Source organism: Camelina sativa, chromosome 11 (genome assembly GCF_030686135.1).
Source record: "Camelina sativa cultivar CO46 ecotype springtype chromosome 11, ASM3068613v1".
NCBI classification, from domain to species: domain Eukaryota; kingdom Viridiplantae; phylum Streptophyta; class Magnoliopsida; order Brassicales; family Brassicaceae; genus Camelina; species Camelina sativa.
This window is the reverse complement of record NC_141890.1, coordinates 43149551-43169013: the sequence shown is the minus strand read 5'-3', so window position 1 is coordinate 43169013 and position 19463 is coordinate 43149551. Positions and strand designations below refer to the sequence as shown.

Sequence of the window (19463 nt, the reverse complement as noted above, 5' to 3'; positions counted from 1 at the left end):
AAGAAACATGATTTTATGACTAGTCATTCTTTCTCTGTCTCTCTATATATTTTTTTAATAACACAATAAATGTCAATTTTTAACAAATAAAAATAATAATTAAAAACTGACTTTTATCTTTTTTTTTTTTTTTTTTTTGTAATTTGAGATTATTCGTCTTCCATCATCCACCACCGTCACCGGCGGATCCGGCGGACCAAGAGGAAAAATTACGAGCGAAGAACAAATCATCTCGATCTCTCACCGCTAAATTCGGTATCAAAAGATCATCCATGTCATCATCTTCACCAACATCTTCATCATCTTCTTCTTCTACTTCTTCTACATCTTCCTCTTCGTCTTCCATGTTGACTTCTTGACTAATCATATCTTCATCTCCGTTTGTTCCTTGAACGTCGTCGTTTCCTTTCAACGGTGTCGTCGGTGAAAGATGTATCTCTTCTTTAACCGTATTAGACCCAAGAACGGTTTGACCTGACGAGTCGGGTTTAGGGATCGGGTTAACGGGTTGAGATTTGTTACGAGTACTACCGGCGAGAGAGTTCCGGTGAGTTGGAAGTGGATGAGTGTGTTCTCCGGTGTAAGTGACTATGAAGATATTAGGATCTAAATTACTTCTTTCCACTTGTTTTCGAGCTAAACATCCTTTTGAGCTACTGCATCTATAGTAGTTCCTGTTTTTATGTAATTACACATTAATTAAACTTTTTTTTGTTTTGTCGAGAAAAATTTGAGAAAAAGACTATATACCTTGGGTAAGGAGAGCCTTTGATGGGTTTTTGACCGTATTTACGCCAAGCCCACATATCAGAAGAGAGATTCTCTTGCGTTACATGACATATGGTTCTCTTTTGCTGATTCTTTCTGTGTAATTAGAGCAACAAAACAAAAGAAAGCATAGGTTTAAATAAAGTAACTTTTGTATAGTAAGAGATGGGGTTTATTAATCGATGAAACCAAACCAACCTTTTTCTAGATCGAAGAGGAGGTTGGGATTGTTGTTGAAGAAGCTGGTCGCGTTGACCTCTGAAAACAAAGACGGAAGAAGAAGTGGACGGTGGGAAAACCCTAACACCTAGAGGAGGTTTCTGATCTTGTGATTCGAGAAGTAGTTGTTCTTGTTTCATTGAGACACTAAGAGCTGGTGATGGAACTATAGGAGGAGGAGGAGACCAACTTGTAGTAGTAGTAACGGGTAAAAAAGGTTTGCAAGAATCTTGTAGCTCGTTGCAAGAAGAAGAAGAGTCTCTGTCTCCATGGATGTGTGTGAACAGAGGAGGAGAAGGAGGAGGAGGATCTTGTTGTTGTTTACAGTTTCCTCCGTCGTCTTCATGACCAACACAAGAGTTGGTGTTTATAGTAACTGTGGAAACAGAGGAGCTGCAGCTTCTGACGACGGCGAAGAGATCCCAATCCTCGGAGGACATGGCCGTGATCTTGAAGAATTTGGTGAGGAGAGAGAGAAAAGGAGACAAACTATGGCGTAAAGGACGGCGCTGACTTTTTCTTTGTCGAAAGAGAGAGAGAGAGAGAGAGGGAGGGAGTATGGAGAGGGATTGGGGCAGTGTCCGAAAGGAATCGATGGGTGGGAGAGAGAGCACTTGACTTGCTATTCTTTTCAATTATTTATACATTTGACAAAAAAAAAAATTTAACTCTTGATAGGTTTACACTTTTCATATCTTCTTTTCTTATCTCTTTTTACATATTTATACTCTTTAAATAGATAATATTATGATGTAGTCTTTCATCATATATGATAATATTTGAAAGAGTATAATAAGATTCGCTAAGTAATATTTTCTTTTTAAAAAACGTTAAAAAAAAATGTATATCAAGATGTCTTTTTAATTCAATGATTCATTTTTGCTGCGTGATAAAATAATGTTAGAAAAATGTTTTTCTCCAAAAATGAAAAGAATTTTTTTGGAGTGTGGCGAAATTTCGGCTAGTAAATTTTTGTAACGTGTGATAATAGATTATATCGAAATATTATTGAATTTAAAAAGACAGTCTTTGATTTTAGAACATGTTTTTATTACTAGACGACAAATTTACAATAACGTTCTTATAGCTGAGAAAATGTTTCATAATTTACGAACAAACAAACATTAATTGTAAATGAACTCAAGATTCAGCCAACAAGCATTGAAACACTAATATGTTTTAGAAGTTTTTTTTGGTTATAATGAACATACATTTCTATCATTTGTCTCTAAATTTCTTTGAATCCAACTGTTTTTGTTTCATATATGAATTTATAATGTTTCAGAGAAAAACTGAACAAGCCTAATGTAATGATATGACGACATTTATTTTTGTAATATGGCAAAAAAAATAGATTTTTTGATTTTTGAAATTGGTCATAATTGATAATTATATTCAGCTATAAAGAGATACCAATCAAAAAAATTGTTTCAATAGTCTAAGAATTAAAACACTAGCTGTTTAAAGAACTAAATCCATAAAATTGAAAAGATAAATAGATAAAATGTTTTAAAGTTTGGGGTTTAATAAAATTTTATAATAAAACATAGCATCCAAATAAATAATTTTGCTTTAAGCGTGAATGTCAATGTTGAACAAGGTAACACACAAAGAAGATATAATAAAAAAATTGTTGAAAAAGAACGTAACGTAAGTAATATTGTTCATTCATTGTAAAAGAATCCAAGAATGAAACGGCTTAAAAATGCATTAACACAACAAGATCAATTTCTAGATTCTTCCTCTGAAACGAATCTCTGATTTTAGAGGATAATTTAAAATGCTCACAAGATCTTACAAAAACAAAAGGTGAAAAAAGCACGAATACTCTTTTCACACCTCTCAAATCATAAGTTAAAAAAGAAAAAAAAAAGAGAAAGAAAAAATCGTAAATATGGTAATGGTACGAATAATATTCGAACCAAACAAAGCACTCGCTTCACTTGTCACTCTCTCTACTTTTTTTTTTTTTTCCAATTTTTGTATTTTTGTTATCTCTTATTACAGACAGAACACAATAGAAGAGTTCTTGTAATTTCGTAAGTGGAAGTAAGATACAGATTCTTGTTCTCTCTCTATTACAAAATCAAAATCAAAATCTTATCCCACAAAAGTTGCTTTTACTTTGACTTTATAAACCAAGTCAAAGCTAGGGACCACTATTGTTTTGTTTTGGCGCACACTAGCAGTACAAAAAGCGCAAAATAGTCATATGCAATTTTGGGACTTTGATTCTCTGCATCCGTGTTTATTTTACGTTCTTCTTTCTGATTCGTCCGTTGTTATTAAGCTCGTCTGGGCCGTACGATTTATTCGATGTATTATTTTTTTTTTCCCGATGTATTCTTATAGATTGGTGGAATCTGTTGGTTAAGAAAACTAAATTGAATATATATATATATATATATATTTTTAGAATTCTCAAACTATTATCAGAAAATTGTCATACTGTGTTTCTCAACAATTTTAGAATATATGGGACTCGAGAATTCCAAAAATTTATAAATAATTACCATTGATTTGTTGGAACTTGAAACCTATATAATGTATAAACTATGTAATTGTGAGAATTTTGTTATCAAGTTACAAAGCTTAGTAGTTGATTACGAAAGTTCAATGCTATATTTTACGTCAGTTTAATATATAAAATGTGAAAAAATTATTATCTGTCATAAGGACCCAGTGACACTGTTCTTCACTCATTTTGTTTTCTTGACCACCATTTAATTTAGGTGTATTTGATACATATTTTTCAAATGTAAAGTAATGGGTAACGGCAGATTATCTAAAGAGTTTGATTGAATTACAAGTTTGTATCTAAAAATAGATATCCAAAAAACGAAAATAGCTTTTTCTCAGCCACGTCTCTCAAACCGTTTCATTAAAGAGCATTAAGAAAATCTCTAGTCCTTATAGTGTTCAAGATGCCACTAATTGTAACGCTTTAACTTGTCTTTTGTAAATAAAACAAAGCTTTTAGGAGGGGTTAAAACAATGTAAAGATTTATACCTTTATATAAAGTACTTTTTTGCCAAATGACACTACAAGTTAGCAATATATCCCATTTATTAATTTCATTTTCAATTTGACAGTACTTTAAATATCTTCGACAATTCAATATTATTTGACACTTTTTTTTTTGAAATAAATCTAACAAAGAATGTACTTTTACAAGAAAATGAATTGTTTTTGAGGATTTCATTAAAAAAAGAATTTGCACAACGAATTTAAAGTAACTTCTGAATCAGATTTATTGGTGACATCAACACTAATTTTAGACAATTCATATATATTTTTTTTGGGCAAACAATTTTTTAGACAATTCATATATACATTTTCTTTATCAAATATAACATGCATTATGACACAATCCAAAATTTATGACAAAAACGACAATTACAAGTTACAAGCTTCTCCATTAGACTAGTGACTTTCAAAGGAAATAATTAGTCATTGGGTGTTACTTACTTCTCGTACAATATATATTCTATAGCAACAGCACATCACAATGCACCATTATTATGGTTTGATAGATCGATATTTATGGAATCGACTAAAAAAGACCAATAAAATGAGGAGGGATGGGTCCATTACATGACACGTGAGGTAAACGACAACATGGGATGGATTCGTTTCTAATTCCTAAAAATATCATTTAGACTTTCCTAAAATGTTTTGAGTTGAGATTTGGAATTAATATCACTCGGAATTTCATCAATTCCTTGCTCTTTTTTTTTTTCTTTTTTTTTTGGGCTGTTGGAACTTTTCTTTTCTTAAAGAGATATTTTTTTTTCTTATATGCTTTATTTATCATCCATTTGAACCTTTTTTTATAAACAACTTGAACACTTTATAAGAATATTGTTGAATATATGGAAAACTTGTTAATTATATGGAACACTTATAACAACACATCACAATGCACCAAACTGATGTGAACTTAAACTGTTCTCAGATTAAATGAACTAAAAGATCATTATACTAAAAAAGTTCCACATCAAAATTTTAATATATTACTTAGTTTACGTAGTATACAAAACATAAATCACTAAACCAAATCGCCTTGGTCCAGTGGTAAAGGGAGAAAAATCCCGCCATTTGGGTTCAAGTAGCATTGGTTATGGGGGTTTGAAATTTAATATGGTTTCTTTCGGTCACAAGAGATTAGTCTTTGGGCTTAGAAAACCTTTAGAATCACTTTTGAGTTATAAAAAAAACAAAAAAAACATAAATCACTCTACTTATTTGCAAGTTGATCTTAAACTGGAAGCTCGTTCATCTAAATATGTGTTGTAAGCCATCTTTCTCATCAAATTGAATATAACAATTTGATCTATTTGTTGGTGTGTTTGGACTATATTCTTCTTGGGGCTATGTGGTGTTGGTTAGAGTTTCTTAATAGACTTACGTGTCTACTGCCGCTTAATTGCATGTATAAGAAACGTTCACTTATTATTAATATATCAAGTTCTTACTACACAATTTTAACATGGTACGAAAATTCTAGGATTTGACATCGTGTTTAGATTGCTCAAGCTTTATCTTTGTTCCATCGTTCATTTTTGTTCTCCATGAAAAGTTGAACTAGTTTTGTTATTTTAGTGAAAACAATGTAACGAGTTAACGAAACGTATGGGAAAATAGTGAAGCTTACACAAGGTAATGATTTGCCCCAAAAAAAAAAAAAACACAAGGTAATGATTAGGGTAAACTCTCGGTCTTGGGTAAGTGATTTATACGTGATTATAATCCAAGAGTGATTTAGAAAATTATACGTGATGAGTTTTAATTTAATAGATCTTGTTTTCTTAAAAACAATGTAAACGAGTCGTCAACGAAACGAATCAAGTAAGAAATCGTAAAAGAACTTTGATCTTCGTCTTCTACCTTTTTTTTTTTTTTGACAAACCATCTTCTACCTTTGTCTCTAATTTCTGATTTTTAACGTTGAGTCGTTGACATACTTCAAAGATATTAAAATTGACTTCTTCATCCTATTGGTTCATATAAACTAATTTTTTGTTGTAGAAAAAAAAAAAACATTGACAAATTATGTGGCTATGCATGTGCTATACATTTCAAATTTTCAACACATATACTTTAACATATTAAAAAAAAAAAAAAAAAACCTAAAAGAGGTTCTATGTTTTCCACATTAATTTGAATATCCTATTCATAACAAAATGGATTTTATTAATTTCAAATATCCGTTTGTTAATGGTTTCAAATCAACTCGGTTACGTTGTATCATGTAATTTGATTTGTGGTGTAATCAGGTGAAGGCAGGACCGTCTTACGTCACATGCTCCCCACTTCTTGTACTCCAATGCCAATGGAAGGCTGAAACATGCATGTGTTGGTCATTTGAGTGGGAAACAGGTTTGTTTCATCATCTGACTATGTTTAGAAAGTCAACGACTCGAGTTGGATCAAGTCCTTTCTCACTCTTGTTGGTCATAATTAAACACTCTTGCTTTCGTAATTTCTCCCAAATTTTGCTGACTATTAATATGTTGTTTGTTTCCAACTATAGATGCGTAGCTGAAGTAATCCTCTCCAATATATATAGTCCCAATCACTACCAATATTATCTTCTTAATTAATTAGTCCATTTTTATAATTTATATATATGACTTACAAAGTTTTGTTTTATATGGATTCATGTTGATTCCTTAAAATAATTCGAAGTTTCGAACAATAAGAAAACGTAAAAGGGACTTTCTTGTCTTACTTCCTCCTCTATCCTCCCTTGAAAAAACACACGAACAGAACATGCATATTTTAGCAATTGCTTTTTTAATGAATCCGATCAATTCTGATCCCAAATTGTGTAAAACATGAAAGCGTCATTCCACTTTGACCAAATTACCATAAAAGTTTTGGTTTAACATAAAATCTGAGCTTGCAAAATTGCCAATCATTTTACCATAAAAGTTAGATCAGTATAAGAAGCTGCCAATCATTTTACATAAAGCTCAAACATTCACCATTTTTTAGAAAATAAAAAGAATCACAAGTCAATAGGGTTCGTGTGTCAGGGAACACGTGCGTCTAACGCATGTCACGTGACCATTTTGTAGGGTGCAATTATAATTTGCACATCCAAGAGTGGAAGGTGGCCAAATAGACAAATTGCAGAAAAGATGACCCCAACCTTCTTATATAAAAAGTTGAAGCAAAAAGGCATCATTCTTATTACGAGACATGACTACATTAATCCCCACTATAATCATAACATTCACTGTCTACACTAAGAGTACACACCCTATTATGTTTGCTACTATAATGACAATAATTTTAAAGATAACTAAAAGATAAGGTAACAATATTTCGAAAATAAAAGCTGTTAAATTCGTGTAATTTGAAAAGTTTAGAAGAAGAAGAAGAAGAAAAGAAGAAGAGATAATTACGATCATAACACATATAACATTAGTCTTTTCCCATCAAGGGGTCGGAATCAAAAAATTCTTGGACAATATTGAAGCATGTGGCTTTATTAAAATAAAGAGAAGGTATAGTACCAAAATAATATTCCATTAGTTATTCATTTTGCAACAAACTATCGAGAATATAACCCTTTACGAGCACAAAAGGTTTCTCTCATTCATGATTACCAAAAAGAATATGGCTTCAGTACACATAATTTATATACCTTTCCTTTTTTTTCTCTCAAAAAATACCAAAAGACAAGAGAGAAAAAGAGGGATATATGCTTCTAGAAAAAAAGGAAAAAAAAACAAGGAATCAAACCCTAACATCCTCACTATATTCACATTGGTTTGTTTATAAAAATAAATATCGAACTTAGAAAACAAAAAAGAACCTAATGTTGGAGACATGGAAAATATGTGGTTTTAATTAGGCAATAAGGTTGTATGATCATATATGATAGGACATAAATAAAAAATGAAATCTTATTATTTTTGGACCACATCCACTATAATGTATTTCATATTTGATGTATCATCTTTATTTTATTTTAGTTTTTGTCCTAAAGAAAAGACATCCAAAGGGAATGAAATGAGAGAGATGTTTGGTTAATGGTTACAGTTCCTTTCACTTCTCTTTTAGACTATATTGATTTTAATAGTTTGGTTTATGTCTAAAAGGCGAAACAAAGCCAAAGATAGAGAGAGAGAGAGAGAGCTTTTGATGATCAAATTCCAAAACTCATTCCATGAATCAATTTGGTTGTCTCTATAGGAAGAATTCTCTGATATCTCTTTCTTCTTTCGGTAGAGGTGATGGGATGATAGAGAGAACCGACTAAAGCTTTTGGTCCTTACAAAGAGGGGCCATTAGAGAGAGGGAGAGATAAGAATAAAATGATGTGATGGTCACTATCACTTGGTACTGATCGTGAAATCTTCCATGACCACGTTTTGGTTTTTGTGGGTTTGGTTGGTTTCATTAGGAGACTGAGCCAAGGATCGTTTCTGAAAACCTAGCCCCGCCCCTCAATTTTTTCATTGGTTTGGCAAATGACAGCGATACAAGATCAACCCCAAGTAACTTTTTTTTTGTTGTTATGATTATGTCATGTCTATATACTCTATATATAACTAATTCATGGTTAAATGGTCCAAAATTAATAATGTGTGTTGAGAGATTTCTCATTCTGACCGTCATTTTAATAATGTTTGACCCAGAAGTCAGAGCTCGTCCAATTAGAGTCAGCGAAAAACCAATTTTTTGTCCTTGGATTATTTTTACGGTTTGATCTTCAAGACCTTATTTATATATATCACTGAATTGTTAGAGGCTAATCTTGTTTCGTTATATAACCACAATACCTCTATGTGTATGAATTCATGTAATAGCCAATGTAAAAAGGCTTCATATAAAAGTAACAACTTGAGGGAAGAACAAATAGTTTTTTAATTTTTTTTACTAAGCATAAGATCAAAAAGCCCATAGAGAAGCATTAAAAAGCAGAAGCCAAACAAGTTGAAAGAGCTAAATAATTTGGCTGAGAAAAACAAAAAGCTCCACGATGCTCTTCAATCTTAACCCTGCCATAGCTTCAAAACTCTATCTTTACCACCAGAAACTACTTTCTCACCATCTGGACTCCAATCCACAGCGTAAACCTTTGACCAACCAAGAAAACGCAAAGGGTTGCAACAGTATGAGAAGACAGAGATTGACATGGGTAAAAAAATTAAGCTTGGAAGGTGTTTATACCTCATCGGAATGGCCAGGAAGATCTTGTTTTAACTTTTTCGTCCTAATTTCCCATATCTGTGACAGTACCAAACTTTCTGATTTAGAAACTGAGGAATATCTCCAGTAAAGAGTAGGAATGACATTTCATGAGTTACATCATTATATAAAAGCAAGTTTTTTACCTTGAGAGTAGAGTCTTTACTGCCACTCAAAAGCAATCTACTGTCTGCGGACCAGCTGACCTGATAAACAGGTCCAACATGGCCCCGGAAAGCTGTAACGAATTGTCCTGTAACACCATTCCATAACCTAACTGATTTATCGAACGATGCACTTGCAATCCATTTTCCATCAGGTGAGAAATAGACATGATTTACAAGCTGTTGTTGACCACAATTATACGTAAACAATCAGAAAGAGAACCAAAAACCTCGGCAAAAAGAATGAAGTTTTCAAGAAAGTACCTGTTGATGACCAGTCAAACGCTTTTTAGATTGTTTGCTAACAGAAGGTTCCCAGAGGAACATTGTAAAATCATCAGATCCAGACACTAATCTTTCAGGGGCATCCCCTTTTGCTTGGTTGTATCTTTGGAGTGCCTATAATAAAAAGAAGCCAGCAGTTTGCAAAGGGAAAGATGAAAATCAGGGTAAAAGGACGAAACTGATCTCAAGTGTGTGGAATGGAGTGATAAGCTTACCTTTTGTTTTTCTTCATTTGGAGGGTATTGTCGTCCAGTGTGGTCAAAAGCTCCTGTTCGGAGAACATATTCTGTGCTCAATGCTAGGGAGTTAATCCAATGCCCATGCCCCTGAAGTAACAGTGAAAATTGAGTTGGTTAAAAGTGATACTTGGTGAATCTGTACAAGCTACGAAACATACATTCAGAACATCAAACACATAGAGCAATTTATCAGCATACGATCTCTCAAGATACAAGAAGGATGGGGAATGTGTCTGATACTAGTGCAAAGGAAAGATAATGTGGCTAAAACTATACCTTCAATTCACGAATGAGCTTCCCCTGAGTAGTCTCCCACATCTTTATCGTGCAATCTTGGGAACTGCCAAACACAAAACAGATATTTAAATACAATGCAAGAGAAAAAGATAATGTTATGTAACTAAGAAGAAGTGATCATAGACTTAAACATGGGGGCAAGTACTAAATGATTAACAAGATAAAGAGACTGCAAATTAAGTTCATTTCATTATCAAGTTATCAGATATAAGATTTACCCATGACCGACAATGAAATGATCTAAGCTATTGACTATAAACTACAATGAAATGTTATTCAACACATATTAGACACCAGAGCTTAAGAAAGACAATACGAAACATTTCACATATTAGTAACATACCCTGTATATATAATTCCATCTCCACCCCATTTGACACAAGTCACAGCAAGCGTGTGTCCACTGAGACAAATTATAGATTTTTTCAGTGTAATATCCCAAATCCTTGCATCCCCATCTTTACTAGAAGTTACAAATCGACGGCATGGAGAACTAAGGTGGACTGGTTCCCACGAGATACCAGTAATCCATTTCTTGTGACCCTAAGAATAAGGTGAAAAGCAACTGTAATAAGTAACAAACCAAAACACAAGGACACTTGAAACGATCAACCAATATCAAATTAAAGGTACTTACTGTAAGTGGGCTGCCTTCTAGTTCTCCTTTCTTCGGATTCCAACAACAGATTTCACCGGATTTACTACCACTCACAAGATGCTTACCATCAGGAGACCAAGCAACTGTGAGAACCCAATTCTTGTGCCCTGAAAAGGTTAGCGAGTTAACCATTAGTAGGAATCTAAAAAGGGAAGTAAAATGAGGAACGATGGTGAGGGAAAAATCTAACCTTTGCAAGTAAACAATGGAGTTTCAGTGTAGAGATCCCAAAGCCTAACAGTGGTGTCACCTGAACCACTTGCTAATTGCTTACCGTCAGGACTAAATGAAACACAGAGCACAGCTTCCTCGTGACCTACAATATAAAAAACAAACCAAACAAACTCAAGTAAGCCATTGGCACTTAGTTAATCTCTAATATTAAGAATTTCTGAAACAGAAGAAAGCAGTATTATTAACATACCAGCAATTGTTTGTGAGCAACGGTTAACTGGACGGATTCGAAAAACAGCTTGTTGTTGATAAACAATAGTCAAAACCTTCTCCACAGACACTGAAACCCACAATTTTAATTTTAATAAGATTTTCATAGAGCCATAAGACACACACACACCAAAATGCTTTAATGAGTGTTTAACCTTTATTTTTCTCCAAGTAAGTTCCTACAGGTACAAGAAGCTCTTCGTCTGATACATAGAAACTATAAGGTAACATCTCCTCCTGAATCATCATAAACATAAACAGCAAAAGTTCATCAATACCTAAAATCAACAGAGTTCATAAACACTTAAAAAAAAAAACAGAGGAGTCAAGTTCCTGCATATCCTAAACTACCCAGAAACGAAAAATCACATCTTTAAGCCAAATTTGAGTTAAAGAAGAGAGAAGAGATGGTTACGTTGTTGAGGAAGTTATTGACAAGGTGAGTAAGTTGCAAAGGACCAGCATTTTGAGGGATATACATGGCGGAACCCAAATTAGTTCCTTCTGGGTCTGTTAACAGACACATCACCGTCTTCCCCATACCTGCGTCGACCGTATCCATGGTCATCGTCTTCGACGAGTTTAGCAAAAGAAGACCGACCTGTGTGAGTTAGGTCTTTCTTTTGCCGTCTGAGTGAAGAAGAGAGAAGCAGAAGGAACAGAGGAGGGGAACTCAATTAGGTCTTTTTTATTCTATGATCCGACCCGAAACTTTTTCAAGTTAATGGGCCTAAAACTACTAAACCGTTTAGCAAAAAAGAAAACGAAAATAAAAAAGAACACTGTCTGTGGGAATCGAACCCACGGCCACGTGATTAAAAGCCACGGGCTCTACCACTGAGCTAAGCCGGCTTTGTTGACCTTTCTATAAGTATATTATATTTGAAGCAAACAAAAGAAAGTGTCTAAATAAGTAAAGCAAATTAGTTTCAGAGGTGGTTTATTAGTTAATGATTTTAATAGATTTGGAAGTCCAAATAAAAATCATGTGTTATTCAATCATTTATTTCAAAATACTTACCCATCAGACTAAAATATATTTAAACATTCTATTTAATCCTTATTAATTTTTATCTGTTTATATATTTTCATTTATAACAAGTGAATAAGAGAAATTTGAGAGGAGCCAAAGCGAGTTATCTCCTCGATATTCATTAGAAAATCGTTTCAGCCAAGCATATTCTCCCACTCTCAATGCAAAATAGTCCACACACATAAGAACATCTGTTGGATCGTGAAGTGAAAGCAACATTTTGCAGGTTTCTAATGTTGACTTATGAATCCCCGCGCAATCCATATACATGATTCTTGTTAAAAGACACCAAAACAAGGCCCTGAAAATAGTTTTGGGTCAAAATGGAGTTATAATAGTTATATAGGTTATAAAGTTATAATATGCTTTCCACAACAAAAACTAAATATTTTTTTTTAAAAAAAAAAGCTTCGAGACACTATTATCGAAGCCCTCAACCAGAGTATGACCTCCGGTGCCGGTGGAGCTTTGACTCACTGGCGTCAGGAGTTTTCCAGTCCTCAATTGTCTCCTTTTCACTCTAATTTTCCTGCTTTTTCCCCTTTTTAATTCTTTTGTTTCCCCTTTTAAAACTCATCTGAACCCTTCTAAACCCAAGGCTTTTGGTGAAAGTTACAACAACCAACAAGAAAGGGAGAGGATGCTCTCCGGCGATCTCCATCCATCACCCTCCATATGCATCATATTGGCCGAAATCAACATTGGTAGAACCTTTAATCTCTAAATCTGAGGTATCGTTTCGCCTCTGGTTCTCCTCATATACCTTGTCTGTCACGCTAAACCACCAAAAGCTGACCCTACCTCGACCGGAGATGCTTGCCTCACCGTTTAATCTTCCTATCTCCGTACGATGACGACGACCGCGATCTAAGATGTCCCCTGTAACGCCCTAGAACCGCACGACCGGACTAACCGTGGACCTGCCCGGAGGTCGTCACAACTAGACGATTACTAGCGATCCAGCCGAGGTTCCACCAACGAATTAGGTTCCCCAGCCAGTCCATCGACACCCTTCTATCCGCTACGTACAACCTTAGGCTTTGCAACTCTCAGTACATACGCGTCGTTATGCTGGTCCGGACTAATCCGTTCCAGCTCCACTTGTCCGAATTATATATGAAAATAATCGATTTATAATATATAAAATAGAGCTTACAAAATCAATAACAACACAAAATAAAAGCGTTGGATCCAACTTAACAGAGAAAACAAGAATAAAAAATAACAAGAAGAAGCAAGGACTTTGCAGCGTATCACGAAAACATCCTATCCGATCCATTAAACTCGGTACTACCCTCTTAAAACTTTTCCTGCAAGAAAAACAATTGTGGAGAGGGGTGAGCAATCTAAGATCATTCAGTGAGTTGGGCAACCCTCTAACATGTTATCCCCCTATAACATGCTATCTCAACACATCCAACTACCCCACAACTACCCCACAATCAAAGCATGCAATGCGGAAGCTTAGCAAGCAAACAACACACACACACAAACATTCAATCAAGGAACAAATAAGACCCGACTCGTCTAGACCTTGACTCTATCTTGGCCTCCACGCCACTTCACCCGCAATCACTGCCAAGGTGGAAAAGGCTAAGAGTGCATCAAGATCTCTTGACCACACTTGACACCAAAGTCAGGTATCCACACCATGACTAACACACCAGACCTCTTCCAGGGATATCACAATCCACCTGGGAAAAACAACTCCACAACCTAGGGCCAATCAATTCTCTGATCCATCCCAACACTCTTCTGCGTTGATACCACAAAGGCAACCAACCAGACACAACCCAAATCCTCCTCGTTGCTACCCCCAAGTAAACAACCGGGAAATACAGTGCCGCATCGTCATGCGGTTCAGGCTAGTAGCTAGCTAGACCCGAATCCGTCCTTCCATGAGATCCCTCTGGATTAGCTCACCGGACTTCCACACACGTCAGGAATAGAGTTCGATCTCTAGATATGAACCGAGACATTTAACCCGCGATCTAGCTAGGACAACACTTAACTCTAGGACTCAAAACTCCAAGAATTAAGCTCAACCAACATGCAAGCGTCACACGCAAGCAACAATCAATCACCACATACAAGGCTTAAGCCGCAAGAAAACAATCAAGAAACTTAAGAAAACAATACACATGCATGCATCCTGTATGCTCCCAACCCCAAAGTTTTAAGTCTTTTAATTACAAATTTTTGCATGCATCCTAATCCCCATGTTTTTCACATGCATGCGGCTCTTTCCAACTGGGAGATTCTCGCATGACTTAAGAAAACAACACTCCAATGGTTTGAACTCCCATCAACACCATGAGGTTATATTCCTTTGGTTTTGGGTACACATGCGGCTCTTCCCTTCCCGGAGACTCTCGCATGGCCTCACCAACAACCATCCTTCACCATTCAGAGGTTAACCTTTTTCCTTTTTAAATTTTTTGGTCCTCATACGGCTCTTTCCACACAGGAGATTCTCATATGGACTCACCAAAAATAACATCCTCTCAACTAGACTGATCTCCCATCAAGTATAGGGGTTTAACCTCTCCCAAAATTCATGCAAAAATTAAAATGAAATTTACCATGCATGACACACCCCCAAATTACTCGATTTTAAGTAAGAAAAATTCTTACTAATTTTTCCATCGATCTCCTTGACCGAGAAAAACCCAAAATCGAACATGCAAAGCATTTCACACTTGCATGTGATTTAAAAAAATATTTTCCACCCTTGGAAAAAAATCTCAAAACCCTCAAAATCAATCATACAAGGCATTTCACACTTGCATGAGATTTTTAAAATTAAATATTTCACCCCAAATTACTTTAAACCTTTAGATCTAGCATCCAAGACATTTCACACTTGCATCTAGTCTAAGAAAAAGCCATTCTCCCCCAAGAATGCTTAAAAACCCCTTAAGATCCCGCTTGTCTACATGCAATCTACATATCTATATGCAACAAGGAACTAATGCAACACACAAGGGCCGATGCAAGAGCTAGAGAGCTCAGACACCTCCCATCCCCCAAAATCCACAACTCACCTTAGCTTTGGAGACTTTTGGCCGATTAGAACTCCACCACACCACGCCGATCTGACAGCACTTCCTTGGTCTTTAGCTCCTCTCTTCGCCGAGATCTTCTCCTCTTCTTCCTCTTCTCTCGAAATCACAAGGTTTCTTCTTTAAGAGAGTGGAGAGAAATATTTGGGCAGAGTTTAGTTGTCTAGAGAGGTTATGGTTGAAATGAGAAGCCAAGGGGTGATATTTATAGCCCCTTTGCTCGACTTCAAGGCTTAGCAAGTGGCAATTTTCTCTTGACAAGTGTCAATTATTTTGCAGGCACTCTCCCCCACTCGCGCGTGAATCTCAAACGCTGGCGGAGGAGGCTTAATCTGTCGACACGTGGCGTCTCTCTCCCATGCAGAGACTTCCACTTCCCCGTCCTTCCCTCGTCTCTCTTGCGTCCCAAGCTCCCGCACTTGTCCGCAGAGACAATTCCTTTGTCCGCAAGTCTACTTCCTCGGCAGTCCCCGGTCCTTCCGACCGTAACATCGATCTCTCGCAACTTTCTCCGGACCTTCTCGTCCGTGACACTCGGTTGTCTTGTCCATCTTCGGACCTCCCGTCCTATACGTCTGATCCATCTATTGTCCGCGGTACATTGACCTTCTGGTCGGTACATGGCCATTCCATCCCCATGGTCCATCTTACGTCCTTTGTACCATTTTTCCACGACCATAACTTTCCTTTTCCTTCTTTTAGTCCTTTCCCCAAATTTCTTGATCATCCATTGTCCAATGAATCAAATGCCCCATCGGTTCACGTCCGTTCTTCGGCCTTGGATCCTTCCGCGACTTGGTAACTTTAGGCACAAGTTACTTAGGCTGTTCTCAGAAATTTCCTTCTTTGTTTGTCCGAGACATCTCCATGTCCTTCGTACACGTCCTTCGTGTCCGGAACGTACTTCGTAATATGGGTCACTACATCCCCTACCAGACAAAAGGAACCTACATTTCCAATTGGTGGGCTTATTCAACTCTGGCCCATTAAGCTGTGTAAAGCCCAATCCGATAATTGGTGATCCAAACTGCTATCTACTAAAGCCCAGATCTGTTTTAATCTCTTCTTTGCTCAACCTTGGCCAATTTAGGAGCCGTTTCTTGAAAGCATTTGTCCGACTGCAAATGAATCAAGACGCCCCTATGTTGTTATGGTTGTCTTAGATTTCTATGAGAATCCTGCCATTAGATTCACCTAGGATGTATTATCATGAGATTATAAGCTTCCCGAAGAAATGTTTTGTGTGCCCAACTCCAAGTTATCTGAGAACCTTGCCTTTAAAATCATCTGGATTAGTACTCATGATTTTATAAAGGTGAAGAAGAACGACATTATGGTCATCTCTCCAAAGAGCGGTGATTACTGAAGCTTCTTCAGCCTTTGATTATCTGCACCCCTTTATTACCGAAACCATCCATGTGTAGTTTAGCTACTTCAAGGAAGACATTCATACGCTTAAATGCTTGGAACTCAGATTTGGGTTTCTCTTAATGTTGCAAAACGACTATAAACTTTGTGTGAAATTCCTTAATCTCCATGGCAGCAGAGGAATTCATGCGAGAGAGGACCCACATGTTATTTTACGGTATGGCATCTACCACTTGTGAACCATGGTTCTAGTAGCTTCACCTATGTCCTTGAAATTGTGCATTGACCACTATCACTCATACTATTCTGACGATTTCAAGCCACACATCCCCAACATCATTTCCACAAGCTATGGGTTGTATAAGTTCAACTCCCACTCCATGACAACCGTAACATTTACCCTCAAGCATCCGACCAACATCACCCCTATTCAAACTATGGTCAAAGATTTACCTTGCGTAGTCGTTCTCGTGCCGACGAGAACCACGACTTTGGCTCTTTCACTAATGTCAGTTTGTCCTTCGACAATGGCAACTCAGTCCTCCATTGACTCGCTCTTGGAAGACTTGTCGATAATATTTGACCTCACATGTACCAAGAAGTTATGTAGATTTTGGCTCAAAGCTCTCAAAGAATCATTATCGATTAAAATCATCTATCCTTTTATCTATTTTATGTTGGCATTGGGGATTGCCCTTTCTTGTTGTACTTTAAACTTTTGGAACTCAGATTCCTGTTATCTTTGTACTTGGTTTCTATTCTAGTGAAATGAAAACAAGTTTGGACCCAAAAAAAAAAAAAGGTTATAAAGTTATAATTATTATTTGATTTATTAGTTGGTTACAAAATAAGTTATATGGGTTGACTTCCTTAGTTATACCCAGATACACTTAAAGAGAATATCCCAAAAAATAATACAACTTAAAGGAAATAAAATCTTTAAGAACCATATATTGTTAGACAATTAAAGAAACGAAATATTATAAAATCGCGGAAATTAATCACGCTTAAGCGTGATTTCCGATTAAGCAAACAAAATAAGATCTTATCTAACACTCTTCCAAACTTTTAGTATTTTTATTGACATCTCCGTTCACCGAAATACACCATATTCATTTATATCCATTTACAAATCTTTTATGGGTTACTATTAAAAGTGTATTTTTTACACCTAAATATACTTTATATTACAAATATATTATTATCACCACTTAGAAAATGTTTATATAAACACATTAAGTCAACTATTTTACTTTCACTTCTGCATAGTTTTTTAATTACTAAAATTGTTGGCTCAAAAAACATTTTGAATAAAAGATATATTACATAATATACTAATAGAGAAAACCTCGGCTCCACCCTCCTTATGTGTGGAGAGAACATGTTCACGTCTTTTTGTTATCTCAAAATGGCTTGATCCGACAACCAATGAAAGTAAAAACATTTTTCTAACGTCACAAAATCTTTGATAGTAACTAATGTTAAATTTCCCAATGTATTCTTAGAAGTATAGTTGACACACCATGATGTAGTCGTTGTCTCTGTAACGCCTCAACCGCCACCTTGCCTAAGTGGGTCCTACATCTATTCTCGGTCTATGGATCCACTCATATTCGATAGCCGGTTTATTATGTCTGGGAGGCTTTAAAAACTTGTTTACCGATCCTACAAATCAACAAATGATATTTTTCTATGTTTTGTCCTCACTTGCACAGTTTCGAAAATCACTTCCAGGAAGGTCACCCATCATGAAATTCTCTTAGGACCCTTGACCAGAAAATAAGTGCATTTTGATGACATATACGGCCAAATCAATTCTTTTAAACCTTTCCGCAAACCAGGGTGTCACAGTCTTTGAGCTCATATGGATCTATCAACAATGATTTATGTTTTTCTAATCTATCTATCTATGTTTGTTGTAAGCTTGTGTTTGATAAGCCTATTTTATCTATCTATTAGGTTGATGAGATTCTAATTGTTATGTTCTTTTGAGACTGAATGAATAATGGTAACAATTATGTTTGGAAAAAAAAGAAAGGTTTATGACCAACCGTTGAAAAATTAGAAGAAAATTAATTCGACATACATAATTAAAGAAACAATAGAAACTTATAAGCAAAATAATATATGAATCCCAAATAATTCAGAGATAAAATATAAATTAAATAAAACAATCTTAAAATACTACAATAAATTTTAAAATATAGTATTAGGAAAAGAAAACACATATATTAATTTTTTTTGGGTCGACATATTAATCTTAACTATTCTCAACTGAAAAAGTAAAAAGTAGGAGAAAATTGTGGTTTAAAAAATAAGAAAATTTATCTTCCCATTAAAAAAAATTTCTCAATTAAATAATGTTGAAAACAATGTTTGAATAAATTATTTAAATATGAAACAATATATGTTTATATAGAAGTGAGTATTTACAAAATTTAAAATTAATAATTAACTGTATATTTTCTTTAATCCCTTTTTCTGTTTTTTTAGAATTAGTAACTTAAAATTAAAAAATAATTAAATAATATTATAATTTCGAATTTTATGAAATATATATATATATATAATCTCCTTATAATTATTTTAAAAAACTTTGTATTTATAATAAATTCTGTAATTTTTGATAATTATCTTTTTGCATTAACAAAATATTTTATTTTTGTTGTAATCAAATTTCTTTTTTTAAATATTAACTTTTACAATTATCAAAATTTGAGATT

The 19463-nt window shown here is 35.0% G+C and overlaps 2 protein-coding genes and 1 non-coding gene across 3 annotated transcripts; all 3 read right to left on the bottom strand.

Moving 5' to 3' along the window:
• Positions 1 to 11: 11 nt before the first annotated feature.
• LOC104725796 (putative WRKY transcription factor 27) lies at positions 12 to 1728 on the bottom strand. The gene is made up of 3 exons (XM_010444525.3): positions 967 to 1728; positions 751 to 864; positions 12 to 674 (listed from the first exon to the last, which is right to left on the bottom strand). Exons 1-3 carry the CDS (start codon positions 1425 to 1427, stop codon positions 164 to 166), a joined length of 1086 nt encoding a protein of 361 aa, XP_010442827.2. The 5' UTR covers positions 1428 to 1728; the 3' UTR covers positions 12 to 163.
• Positions 1729 to 8805: 7077 nt separating this feature from the next.
• Positions 8806 to 12009, bottom strand: LOC104725794 (notchless protein homolog). The gene is made up of 12 exons (XM_087474451.1): positions 11693 to 12009; positions 11433 to 11514; positions 11258 to 11347; positions 11024 to 11149; positions 10813 to 10940; positions 10519 to 10718; positions 10155 to 10218; positions 9855 to 9965; positions 9619 to 9753; positions 9337 to 9534; positions 9173 to 9229; positions 8806 to 9078 (listed from the first exon to the last, which is right to left on the bottom strand). Exons 1-12 carry the CDS (start codon positions 11843 to 11845, stop codon positions 8995 to 8997), a joined length of 1428 nt encoding a protein of 475 aa, XP_087330577.1. The 5' UTR covers positions 11846 to 12009; the 3' UTR covers positions 8806 to 8994.
• Positions 12010 to 12057: 48 nt separating this feature from the next.
• On the bottom strand, positions 12058 to 12129 carry TRNAK-UUU (transfer RNA lysine (anticodon UUU)). The gene has a single exon. It is a non-coding gene; the product is annotated as a tRNA-Lys (tRNA).
• Between the last annotated feature and the right edge of the window lie 7334 nt (positions 12130 to 19463).